Source organism: Ascaphus truei, chromosome 1 (genome assembly GCF_040206685.1).
Source record: "Ascaphus truei isolate aAscTru1 chromosome 1, aAscTru1.hap1, whole genome shotgun sequence".
Classification (NCBI taxonomy): Eukaryota; Metazoa; Chordata; class Amphibia; order Anura; family Ascaphidae; genus Ascaphus; species Ascaphus truei.
Window position 1 is genome coordinate 512,258,586 of NC_134483.1, and position 13,894 is coordinate 512,272,479.

The window sequence follows — 13,894 nt, forward strand, 5'->3', positions numbered from 1 at the left end:
AAAATATATACATAACCAGGGCTCGACAAATGCACTCGCCCACTCGCCTGAGGCGAGTGCATTTTGCCCGCTGGCGAGTCTTACCTGCGTCGGGTGCGGCATTTCCCCGCATTCTCCTGCAACTTGTGTCTCCCCTGCAGCTCCTGTGAAAATGGCATTTGACATCACGTTGCCATGACAACAGGACGCTGCAGGGGAGACACTCCCAAGTTGCATGCGAGAAGCAGGAAAATGGCAAGAGACGCCGCACTGAGAGGGGGGGTGAGAGTTTTTTGTGGGGGGGCGGGTTACTTTTTGTTTTGGGCAAGTGGTTTTTTTGGGGGGTTTTTAGACTTTGTCGAGCCCTGTGCATAACTCTGTTATGATTTAAATTGTATCAATTAGGTATTCAACAAGAGCGATGTGTGTAAAATAATTTCAAACAACAAATTATGCATCATATGGAAGACGTCTTCATACCTAGGACACATTTTTAAGGTTTATATTGCTTTTTTTGCACTGAAATTGTTAAGCAAAACAAAATGGTAATTAAATTCTTAGTACATAGGCCCATGGTGTTCAAAGGTTGAAAGTATGTTGTAGAAGTAGCCGCTTTGTCGCTTAAACCTACCAAATCAACATGCAATCCAGATATTAACCATGTGTAATGAAGTGACGTTTAGCGTAAAACTCTTGCTTTCAATATAGCCTGTGTACAAGGTATTTCTGTTGTAGAGAACTATTTTTTTATTTTAAAAAGGTAGCTCTTCTGCAGAAGCGTTAAAACCATTAAACGGGAGAGCCGCTGATGTATTGTTAACATTAGAGAACCAATTTCAAAGACCAAGCCTTTCCCTGGTTTATGAGCTGTGATGACGGCTTTCATGGTTTTCGCTCATAATGTCAGCTGCTGCATCTGCTGCTGCACTGTGGGACCTGTCGTTCTCTCCACCAGAGACACAGGTCTGGATTAATTTAGGCAAGCAGCCTTTCGTATGCTGACCTTTGTAAATATTGCAAATGCTTATCCGCAAGACAAAATCATGCTGCATATGCAGATTCACTGTCCCGGCTTTCTTCTGTTTTTATTATTAACTAAGTAAGTGGCCACAGTTCTATTGGCAAACTACTGTAATGGCTTAAAGGTCTTTACAATAAACCCATCCTTTCAAATGTCATTCATCATCATGATTACATATGTGTTGATTCCTTGAAAGATGTATACTGTACATTCCAGGGGTGCACAAACTGGGGCGGCGCGCCCCCATGTTTCCTGTGGGGGGGGGGGGGGGCGGGCAGTTGCAGAGGCCCCGCGCTCTTCCCCAGGGCATTTAATTTAATGCCGGGGGATCGCGCGAGGCCTCTGCAACTCTCAACTTACTGGGATTGAGAAGTGTGGTGGCGCGTCGCCATGGCAAGGTAACGTCACATGACCCCGAGGCGTCATTTGACACCGGAAAAAAAGGTAGGGGGGGCGCAGCACCAATAGTTTGCGCACTAATACATGCAGATTAATCTTTGTAATTTCTACTGAGAAATACTGCATGATACATTGGCCAATACTTACTAAGCTGTCCTGTCATATGACCTGTTTCAATGCTGGAAGTCCCCCTGCAGCCCATTGACATAAAAGGCTGTAAGGTGCCTTGCAGCCCTGGAAGGTTCCTTATGGCAGAAGTCTGCTTCGTACATATGGGCTGTTATGTTTGTCACTTGTATATGGTATGCCATCAGTGACTCCGTTTACAGATGTAAAAAGACTTACTATGTGCGTTGCCACTGCCACCCGCGATCGCCTGGACAGTTTAACGCTACCGGGAGTCCGATCTGGATGCGTGGACCCCCCTTCGTGCGATCGCGGCAGACACTGTCCCCAGCGCAGGGCACTTTTGATTGTTCCTCAGCGGAATAGGTGAGAGTAAGTCCTGCTACATCTGTATATTGTAAGTGGTACTATAAAACAAACCTAACATGCCCACCCCAAATTTAAATGAGATCTGCTGTACCGCTGGACCATACTCCACCCTGAGGCATACTACATCCCACAACGAGCAGCCGCTTTATCTTTTGTTTCAACATTACCCCTTATTCCCTCTAGAGTGTACGCTCTCAGGATCATGGTCCTCATCACGTTCTGTATATTTCAGCTTGTTTGTCCTTATTTGTATGTTATCCTACCGAGCACACTCTCCCCCTGGCTTTCCCGCTTGCAGCCAGCGGTGTGGGGGGCGGGAGGCGGCGCCACGCAGGAGACCAACTGGAGTCCCGGCCCTCTCTCGCTCCTGCCCGGCCACCGATCGCTCCATGCTGCACTACGGCCGCAGATGGAGGACGGGGCCGGCCACACCACACCACGAAGTCCCTCTCCTCCCTGAATCCCTTACCTTACATTTCGAGGAGAGGGACATCTGAAACCGCTGCTAGCGAGGACCAGGGGGTCATGCATGGGGGGACGGACAATGATGTGCGGTTCAGGGGGGAGGGAATAATGTGAGGTGCAGGGGGGGGAGAGACAGATGTGGGATGCAGGGGGGGATAGACAGATGTGGGGTGCAGGGGAGTGATGAGTGAAGTGGGGTGCAGGGGGGTGGCGAGTGATGTGGGGTGCAAGGGGTTGACAGTGATGTGGGGTGGACAGTGATGAGGGTTGCAGGGGGGGGAGAGTGATGTGGGGTGCAGGGGGGAGAGTGATGTGGGGTGCAGGGGGGCAGTTTTGTGGGGTGCAGGGGGTTGGACAGTCATGTGGGGTGCAGGGAGGGGAGACCGCAGCTGTGAAGGAGGGGGGGGACCCATCTGTGAAGGGGGGTAAATTCCAGGCAACGCCGGGTATATCAGCTAGTATATATATATACCCCCATTGTACCGCACTGCAGAATATGTTGGTGTTTTACAAATAAACCATAATAATAACTTCAAATATCAAAATCAATACTAGTGAAATCACTGCTAGAAAGTCATACTTTGTAATAACACATTGAAACCTGCCTCTGCTTTTTGACGGTTTGTCAGCTTCTTTCCTTGCAGCAGCTCATGTTCTTTGGGAGGCTTGTACGTACTCCCAGGGACCTGAAATAAAAAGGCATTCTTACTCTAACAATGTAAGCAAAACAACGGAGCTTCATTTGGTTTCAATTATCATCTTTGTACAAAAGGAACAAATCTCTCTACTAATCTCTTACTCGCTACTGTCCAGTGACAGATACATTTGTTTATTTATATTTAGTTTTTATTGATGTGCCGCTGCTACCCCAAACTATTCAAGTAAAAAAAATTAAAGCCCTAATGTATCTGCCTATGTATTCCTGATAATTTTTTTTTTCTTTTAAAGATAATGTGGCACATTGTGGAAATGAGAACATTGAAAAGAAAAAAAACGTGTATATATTTACAATTCATGTGTAATGACCCAATATTTCCTCACACAATCATTGCAGTAAGAAACTGTGAGTTACGGGTGGCACTTGGCAATTTATTGTATATTACAACCTTGTGCTTGCCGTTAAAGCTCCATTAAAAGATCTCTATACCAAGTACCACACATGCCGCCTGTTCTTTTTAATTTAGTAACAAAAGGAGGGAAAGGGAGTAGTTGGCATGATACCTTTTTATTGGGCCATCAAATAGTTAATGTGTTTCGAATCTCTCAGGGTCACCCGATGAAGGAACATATTAACAACTTTTCAGTCCAATCAAAGGTATCATACCACCTACTTCCACTCCCTCCTTTGTTACTACATGGAAGAAAGGGCAAATACACCTACCCACCCTTTGCTTGTTCTTTTTAATGTGATTCTAACAGAGTAGTCCTTGGGAATATCATTTTCTTTGCTAATAGAACTGGCCATCATACCGTGTGCTTTTTTAAATCCGAAAAAGTGGCTTTTAATAAATGTCACTCATCTACTACAGTAGTGAAACATGTATTTTCCCAGAGCTCGGGTTACTCATATTTTGTGGTAATCGCCACCAGTTCAAAAGCAAACTATTGTATGTATTCATAATGATGAAGGTTTAACTCAGAGGTACTGTACATCAAATTAAATATGCAGTTTATAGACATAAGCAACTGAAGACAACTCACAGGTTGATGTGACTTCTGTGTCGGTATCCTTTGAGGAACTGGTATGGTCCTTGGTTTAGGTTTAGTTAAATTAAATTCCTTCACTTCTGTTGCTTTAGAGCCCTTTACTGAGATAGGTACATTTGCCATTTTGCTTTCAAGTTCGTCAATTATATTCTGCACTTCTGGTTGCCACCTAATAAAATAAAAACATCCATCACTTTTTCCATTTGTATTGGTAACCCGTGAGCTAGGAGAGTTTGAGTGTCAGAGTAGTGATAGAGATATAGGTATATTAGACCATTGGTGAGGAGAGGAGTTAGAGGTGTTCACAAGAAGATCTGATTAAAGGGAAAAATAGAGTCATGATGTTTGCATCCATGGTAGATGCCGGTGCAAATAGGTCTTTCTTCAAATTAATAGTTAATACTGTATATTTCTACACTAATCGAGCTATACATAATGAAAGTTAAATAGGTGTAACCCCCTGTGTGATGCAACCAAGACACTCGCACTGCCCCCTGGCAGATTCCTCTCCAATGTCATATAGACATGTGATTGTTGAGGGACATAAGAGCAGCCAGTAACAAAGTCTGTGGATAGAGGTGAAACTAAGAGGGAGAGAAGCTTTTATAAAAGGGTGGCCGTGATTGAGGAGGTCAGATCTGCACAAGCCTGAGTGCTGTCAGGCTCGATTGAGAATTTCCCGCGTGATCTCAGTACATGTGGCGAGAGGACCAGCGGATCCAAGTTGGGACGTTACAGAGAGCATCGAGTGCCGTCAGAGGGGACCCTCAAGGGCTACAATTGCAGTGTACCAAAGCACCCTTTTGTGAAGTACAGGCCTGCAAAACTTTAATACAGTACAAGCTGCCACGGTCTACCAGCACCATCAGAAAGCCAATACCCAGGATTGGGTGGCTCACTCAATTTACACTGATGCACACCCGCGCAGCGTTACTGTTAATTGTAATATTGTATGCATGTTGCATGCTGCGTGGAATGATCCTTTGCTAAGGATCGCAGGGTTATTGAGAGTGGACAGTGCGTACATAAAAACAGTTGTACCACACATACTGCACACTGTACTTATTTCCCACCATCTGACCGTAGGCCACGTGTGGCACATAGGTATCCATAAGGGACCTCAGCATCAGATATATGTCTGGAGCCTACGAGTAGAGCGGTTACATAAAAATGATTGAGATAGCCTTATTTCTCTCAGCAGTCTGAATGAATAGTATCAATGTATCACTATTCTGCCTGGCTCTTCTGGAACAGTACAAACCTGCCGATTTCCCACCTTCTTCACAAGATATTTTATTTAGCAGCAGTAAGAAAGTGGAAAGTTTGCACTGTTCCAAGGGAAGAAGGAATAACTGTGACTGAGTAATGAATTTCAATACAATTCAGCTTTCCAATGACATGCCATCAGAAATGGCAAATGTCTGCCTTCTGATTCATATTAATAAGCATTTAAGTTGTGGCTCCTAGGGTGCACGCAGGCATTTGCAGTAATTTCTTAGCTAAATTGGAAGAAACAGTACTTTGAGTAGTGGAGACCTAGAAGTCTATTGGTCTTATTCTACAATGATCAGCCAACAATTCATATTCAAGTCATGGGAGTTTTTTGAGCCACCTATGCTGAAGCAGGGACCGATTGAGCCACCTGTGGTTATTCAGGAATATCCTTAAAACCTGACATGTTGGGGGTGGCTTGAGGACTGAAGTTGAGGAGCACTGGCATAAGGTACTGCACCGACACACTTTATTCGAGCAAATACCCAGTATGTACCTGGCAGATACCTGGAATGCGCCGCTCCTCACCTCTGACAAGCCCCGTTGCGTTTGCCTTCCCAGCCTGGGTTCATGCCTGGCTGACAGGCGGCTGATCTGTTAAATGATAATGATTAGGATTTAATAGGCTGCAATGCTTCGCGTGTCTACCAGATGGCATAAATTCATGAATTGTAATGCAGTATATATATATATACTGTGCAGTATTGCAGCCAGCGGGAATAAAATGCTTCAATCCCTGCTTGGAAAATACCTCAATGCACTCGGGCAGAAAACAGTCACAAACCTCAATACACCCGGGTATACCCGAATTCGTGGGACTAGCCGAGCTCGAATAAAGTGTGTCGCCAGTGTATATATCCCTTTGTGTATTGATGGAGAATGATGAGAAAGCAAGTTAAATGAAATTAGAGACGTTTAAATACGATAAAAAGGTATCATCCTTGTCGGTAATGGATAAAGTCCACTGATTGATAGCCAAGGAAATATAAAGTAACTAGCTTTTGTGCCCGGCTTCACCCGGGGAATATAATATTGAATAAATCTCCCCGCCCCCCCTCCTATCCCCCTACCCCCTCCGCTCTTGCTCTAACATTTTTGCTGGACAGCCGAGGGAAACTTAGAATGTCCATAATTTGGGAGGTGAGTCACATTGGAAGCTCAAAATAGTTGTGTTGACCTACAAATCCACAGCAGAATGTTCAGTGAAAGTTTTGTTGTGCTACGTGGTGCCGTTTCTGGGATTTCGATGCTTCAGACATACAAAGAAACAAATAAACGGAATCCAACTTAGAATTATAGTATAGATTTAAATCGGAGTAGAGGAGATTCATAGAAGAAAAGACGAATCTGAACTCAAGGCTGGATAATATGTTGGCGGTGGATGAAAAGCAGGTAACAATGCCCTCTACAGAGATGGTAGAAGTTATTGCACAGGAATTTTCACTTGATGAAAAATGGTACCTGCAGCAGGGGTGTAAATGAAAGACATGCCACCTCTGGAGATAGCCACCAGTGTGGAGTTAGCCTGAGAGAGCTATATCAGTGCAAGTGGGTGAAAAGACTGAGATAAGAAGAGGTTGCGTTGCACTGCACTGCACTTGGTCTTTATACTTGTTCTATAATAATCCCATGTTGGACAAAGACAGTCACACAGAGTGGAAAGTAGAAATATGGGGATTTTATTCAACTTTTCTAGTGCCAGATATTTAATTGAACTCGGTAAATGTCTTTTTTGCAATCTTGTCACATCTTCAATTTAAATGCAGCCATTCAATAATATGTATATCAGTTGTGACCCTACACCAGATCCAGGTGACCTCTGCAACCAAAAACCTACATTTGAAACCCTCCCAGGAAAATAATTGGTGCCTGCATTTTGTACGTGTCAAGTGTTGTGTATGCTGCCAGCATTTTTATAGGAATAAAGCACCAACATTATTATAATGGTTAATACTTACTTCAGCAATGGATTGATCAGGGTTTCCTTGACATAATTTGAATCATATATTTGATTCCATTCATCTTTTATCCAAGTACTCAAATTCATGACATTAAAGAAAAACCTAAGGAACTGAACAGAAAGTATTTTGTAAGTGTTGGTAAAACACACACACACACACACACACACACACACACACACACACACACACACACACACACACACACACACACACACACACACACACACACACACACACACACACACACACACACACACACACACAGTGTATTGCTGGCTCTTTAAGCTCTGTGTGTTGCTGGCAATTCAGCACTGAGTGGAGATTTTAGAAAAGCAGTGAAATCTAATCAAAGAAATCTAATTTGTGTGTTGCATATGCCCATTAATCTTGAGTTTATGCATTCTTAATAAATGCTTGTTTCTGTTCTAACTACAACAGTGCAGCATCTGGAGTTCTCCTCCATGATGTCTCTGCGGGAATCAGAGCGTGGATTAAAATCTCACCTAGTGCAGTCACCCTCACACTGATCGCCGCAGCAACATCTGTGGGGGCTTGCTCTGTTTCCACACTTTGGCGAGTACAATAAAAACAAGCAGAGACTAAATCTATAACCCAACACATTAACATCTCCATGGGAACTCATGGTAGGTTAATATAACTTTATTTTTTCTATGACAGCATGATCACTGACTTCATTACCAGGTTGTTAAAATATATTATCTAAAAGTTTAGGAATCTGATATACTGTACATTTCACAAAATACAGCCTGGAAAATCCAACATATCTACCATCGGTATTACTAATACATTTTTATTACAGGGCATTAATATTAGTGTGAGGGCTAAGGCTGGGTGGCTTTGTTTGCTTTCGTTGCAAAGTAAGTGTCACTGCAGTACTGGCATCTCTTGTGCCGCTTATAATAAGAGGCTGAAAAAGTAGTACTGATATTGGAGGTATTGGGGGATTTGCATCAACCTAAAGAAAGTGCAAATAGAAGTTTGCTGTGTCGCAAATTGTTGGGTAGAAATTATTACACCACCTCAGACCTGGCAGATTTATTTTTATACGCAAATACAAGATGGAAAAGTGACACACAAAGATGCAAAGTTTGATACATATCATTATAATCTGTGCCTTGTAATTGCTCCATAACGCCTTCTTATTGTCACTCCCCTAATTGCAAGCTGGTGCACACAGTACAAAGCTTGGGGCAAAGACCTTTCACAGTAATAGTATGTCCAGGGCTGTCAACAGGGTGGATAGGCAGGAGTGCTGTCCCGAGCCCAGTCAGTCAAGGGGAGCGGCCCCCCCTGCCAGGCGACTCTGTGTATTGCCCACCGCTGGCTACCTCCCCCTATAGGCCTGGTGCCCCATCCTTGGGCTTCCACAGTCCTCTGCAGGCCAGTCTCAGAGCCTGTAGGGGCCTCCCCTCTGCAGGCCTATACCTACACCTATAGGCTTATTCTCTCCCTCCCAGACTTATACCTCGCTCTAACTCCCTCCTGTTACTCCCCGGCCCATACCTCTTAGCCCCCCCCCCCCCCGGGCCCATATCTCCTATCCCACACCCCTCCACAGGTGCATACTTTCTTTTCCCCCCTCCACAGGCCTACACCTGCTTGTACCCTAAGCCCACACCCCATCCTTTCTCCCACTGCCTCCCCTTCTCTCCTCCCCAGACCTTCTCCCCCCTCCTCCAAACCAGGTCTATGCATTCTCCTCCTCTTCTCCTCTTCCCCCCACCCCCCAGGCCATACTTCTTCCCTTCCTTCATCCCCAAGCCCATATCTTCTTTCCCTCGTCCGCAGGGCCATACCTTCTTCTCCCCCCTCAAACAGTCCCCCACCTCTCCTCCCTACCACACCCATCCCTTCTGCCCCTCTCCCCCCCCCCCCCCCTCCCAGGCCCATACCTCCTCTCGTTACAGGCTCATTAGAAGGCTCCAAAAAAAAATAGAATCAACTAGCACTCATCCTGTCTACTATAATTCAGCTGGAGATGCTATGATCCTGCATCTAAACCGCTAGATGCATATAACTATACAAAAGCTATACTGGATCAGCACTCAAAAAGTAAATCAAAGAAAATGAAAGACTTACGTTTTCCTTTTGATCTCACCAAGTTTCTTCTTTAATGCGTCAAAAAAAGCCACAATACAGAAAAAAAATCATGCCTGACAGTGAGGCCAGGAATAGAGATGTTCGAATCCGCCCAAATCCGTTTCGCAGATTTTCGCTGATGTAACCCCTGACAGCCGCCATTTTGTATGTACCACTCTTCTATTCAGGCTTGATGCAATTTTATCTTTGGTATATTGGGAAAGCTTAGCAACACATAATCGACATAAAACAAACTCTTTGCTCAAAAAGTTCCTGTAGACGGACTTTCACAGAGGTACACAATTTGGAGACGTTTATAATGTGAAATTATAATAGGCTTTATTGTGCCTTTTCCTTTTTATCAGGAAATTATCCAAACACAGGGGGGGAACAAAGCTTCCATTCACTTGGGAGTATTTCTAGTGAAATCCTTGCAATTAGTTCACATCTCTATTAGTTAAGCTTTTCCCAGCCCAAACACATAACATGAAAACAAGCAGATATAAGCAGTCTCTTAATAATGAAAGTCTTATCTGTTTAGTTGCTGTAGAGTAAGCTTCTCTGCTCTCCTGGAACCGCACCCGTGCGTGCACAGAAAAATATCAGCATCCAGGTTTAGAAGTCTTATTTGGTGTCTTGCAATCAGCTCTGCTGTGTGGCTGGCAGAGCTCAAGACTGGTCAGCTCCAGAGATCTGGGTTTCTTTTGCTCAGTCTCTCCTGGGACTCAAGAACCTCTGCTCTGTCTCTCCAAAGATCAGCTCTCAGTCAGAGCTAAAGAGAGTCCCTTCCTGTCTCAAAGGCAGGCTTTTTGTAAACAATCTAATCAGGCAGGTGGTGTTTAGTAATTAACTACCACACTGCTAGATTAAAGGAACATTCCTGAACAGGGATAAGTCCCCTGTTACATACATCCCCTGTTTGTGGGAAGCTCGGGCTTACCACGGCCAAAGCCCATCCTTCCACTCTTATTCTAGATATCTCTGTGACTTGAATGAGAGTGGATGGAGGAAGAGAACCCTCTGTCCCGCTGGGATTGGAGCCCTTTCTCCAGTTTATTTTTGTCTCCTCCCGAAGATGCTTGAGATCAGCACTCCTCAGTCGCTCGAGGAGGACTTTTTCCACGTAAAGTCTTTTTATCGCGTGTGCGGTCTTGAGATTTCTGTTGCGTCGGGCACTCCTCTTTTTGTAGACAAAGTGTATGGCAACAGTTGTAGGGCAGTTAGGACTAGCCCTTAGAGTTTTCTGCTCTTGAAGTGGTCTTTCTGCAGCTTCTCCAAACCACGGACTCGCCAGTTCAGCTTCTTCAGCTAAGGATTCTTCTGGCTTTGATTCTGCACTCCTACCTCTGTTTGTTGCCTGTTGGGCAGCTGCAGGTTTGGCTAGTGCTTTCTTAGGTGGCTCAAACTTCGTAATTTTGTTTTGAAGTTGCGTGGAGTCCCCAACTCTCACTGTACCCTTGTCCTTACGGGCATTAGTTACTGTGAGATACTGGTGCTTGGGCAGAGCCAATACCTTTTTCCGTATTGAAGGAATCTGTATCAGAGTCTCCTTCATATTCTGGAGCTCTGTAATTTTTGTCGTCAAGGTTGCCGCTGCGTCTGTTTTCTCGTTGGTGTACTGACTCAAGGGAATGGAACAGTCTCTCTGTCTCTCCAGCTCTTGCTCCAGTTTCTGAGCCTTCTCACGCTCCCTCTCATACAGAGTCACCTGGTATCGAAGCTCCGCTTCCAACAATGCTCTGAAGACATGCAGCGTGGCCTTTAGCTCCTCATACTGCTCTGTGGGAACGTACTGGGTATTCAGACGTTCCTGCAGCGCTTGTACCTCTTTAGCAGCCTGCAGTTTTTCTTCCTGTAGCGTTTGCTGCTTCTCCTCAGCATACTGGAGGTGTGTATGCAGACCTTGCAGTTGGTTCTGCAGTCGGTGCTCTGCGTCAAACTTTTCCTTGACTTCTTCTATTAACTGAAAATTTTCTTCTTTCAGTTTTAAGTTTTCTCTTTTTAATCTTGAACTTTTTCCTTTTTCAGTCTCTGTATTCTTCAGGGCTTCTTTGCAGTCCTCCTTCCATTTACGCACATCTGCTTTGAGAATGACAATCTCCTCTCGTGAGACTTCCTTCTCTAGGTTGAGGGTCTGAAGCTCCTTCTGAGAGACTTTGAGAACTGTACCAAGATTACCAATAGTTTCTTTAGCAATGTCCAGCTCCTCAGTGAGACTGTGTAGTTCCTTTCTGGAAACTTCCAGGTCTGTGCGGCAGCTGTTGGTCTCATGATGTGAGGCATCAAGCTCTATACGAAGAGTGTGAACCTCTTGCTGGAAGACTGTCATCTGCTTCAGTGCCTCCTCATACTTCCGCTTTAGCGTAGCCACCATTTTATCAGATTGGCTCTGCTTTTCATCCATGGCGGAGATAGTAGCCGTTGCAGTATCTAGCTCAGTCTTGAGATCGTCCAATTCGGTCTTGGCCGCAGAGTAAATTGCGAGCACAGTCTTCTGTAGCTCAGCATTATTTTTTCTCTCTCTTCCTAATTCTTCACAGAGCAGATCACAGTCATGCCTGGCAATTTTCAGGGCGTCTTCAGGGCTGGTCAAGGGATCGTCACTCACTGGTTCCGGCTCCGCTTCCCTGGCATAACTAGTTGAGGGTTCCTGACTGTTGGCACCGGACAGACACTTCTTTGGGGTACACGACTTCTGCCTTGGGCCCTCTGGATATTCGGTTAACCGTGGGACGAATTCTCCATTTTCTCTAGGCTGCAGGGCAACTCGGTCCCCCTTTTCCTCCACAGGATCTGCGGACGTGTCTGTTCCTTCCACGGTAAGTGAAGAACTGCTTTTCTTTTTCTTTTTCCGCCTTTTTGATTTGGATGACACCGTCCCTTCAGGGATATTGGGGTCTCCATCTTCATTTGAAATTTTAGCAGCTTCATTATATATGCCAGGCTTTTCTTGCAGTTGCTTTAGCTGACAGAAATATTGGGTGATCTGCTGCTCCCGCTCTGTCTCCTGTTGATCATACTCGTCATCAAAGGGAGCGGTCTTTTCTGTTCATGCCGAGTTCAGGCACCCCCACCATTCTTGGGGTGTTTTGTGGGTGTGACTCGGTTCGGGTTCCCCGTAAGAGATGTCTTCCTCCTTATTGGACTGGAAGGGCCACTCTTCCGTGGGGTAGGGTTCATTACAGGAACGCTGCATCTTGTCCTCCCTTTTTAGGCTATCAGGTGTAATTTTCTTAATGACCTCAGGAGGCACTATTGCAGTTGTTGCCACTGTATTTGCTAGAACCCCCAATTGTGGTAGTCCTACAGATGGGCATATTTTGCTTGTAGAGGTCGTAGCTCTCACAGGCATCTCTGTAGACTTTTCTTTCTTGGGCAATTTTTTTTTTCAATATCAGCAGTGCTGTGCATGCATTTTCTTTTATCAGGTATACAAGATGTGCAGTTGCTAGGTAAAAAAGTCTATTTGCTTTACACCATTTTCTTGCAGGGTGCAATCTCCCCGCTTCAGCAACAGAATTTGGTTTTCTGCCTGAGTTCAGTAATTTTCAGTCTCATCTTTGGGTATTATGGCATTCACACTTCACACTTTGGGTGTCTGTTTTTGCTCCCAAGATATATATAGGCAGACTAGCAGCCATGCTTGTAAAAACATATTCCAATTGTCTGTCTATCCTGATATCCTCCCATGCTGTGTATTTAGTTCTATTTAGGTAAAAACATATTCCAATTGTCTGTCTGTAAATCATCCCCCTACTGTCTTAATTTAATTCAGCTTTCACACTTGTGCAAGGCAAGGCAACACCCACCTTAGAAAAACCATTTGCTTTAACTACCCTCACATGTGCTAATTAAGTTTGTTATGCCAACCAGGTGACTTTGTAAAAGTATATAAGTAAACTCCTAACAGCCATTGCTGCTAGCAGCCATGCTTTGAAGCAGATATGCTTTTAAGTATATATGTTTCAAGTATTTATGAAGTTTAAAAAGGAAGTTCAAAAAGAAGTGGAAAAGTGGACATCACCTACTGCTTCTGATTCCTGCTTTTGATCTACGCTGGAAAGGAGGATATCATCTATCCCAGACTGCACATCTCAACACTTAACTATTGCTGTGATGCCGCCTTTATTTTTTATATTTGCTGCAACCGCACTTATTTTCAAATTATGCACTTCCTTCCACCAGTCTCCTTATGTCTCTAACTCTATTCATATATCTCCATTTCTCCTTTCTTCCCCACTTCTCAGTTCACATGAACTCCTTTCTTACCTGCGTCCTCTGTCACCACACAGCTATACCTCCTGCACTAAAACACACCCCTACAAATCATCCTCACACATCCTCTTTCTATCCATGCTTCTCCTCCTTGCTTCTGGGGATATCTCTCCCAATCCTGGTCCCTGCCTTATTTCTACTTGCTCTCGTCCTCGCCTCCCACATACAACTTCTACTCCTTCTGGTGTTAACCCCTCCAACCTCATACCCATCCCCTGCC

At 44.6% G+C, this 13,894-nt stretch overlaps 1 protein-coding gene across 1 annotated transcript in view; it reads right to left on the minus strand.

Moving 5' to 3' along the window:
- The window catches only part of CFAP99 (cilia and flagella associated protein 99), a 122,220-nt gene that overhangs the window by 39,652 nt on the left and 68,674 nt on the right, over positions 1-13,894 (minus strand). Inside the window, exons 5-7 of the mRNA XM_075566304.1 lie at positions 7,297-7,409; positions 4,061-4,235; positions 2,965-3,045 (exon numbers count right to left, since the gene is read on the minus strand). Coding sequence (XP_075422419.1) covers positions 2,965-3,045; positions 4,061-4,235; positions 7,297-7,409 — 369 coding nt within the window. The remainder of the gene's footprint in view (positions 1-2,964; positions 3,046-4,060; positions 4,236-7,296; positions 7,410-13,894) is intronic.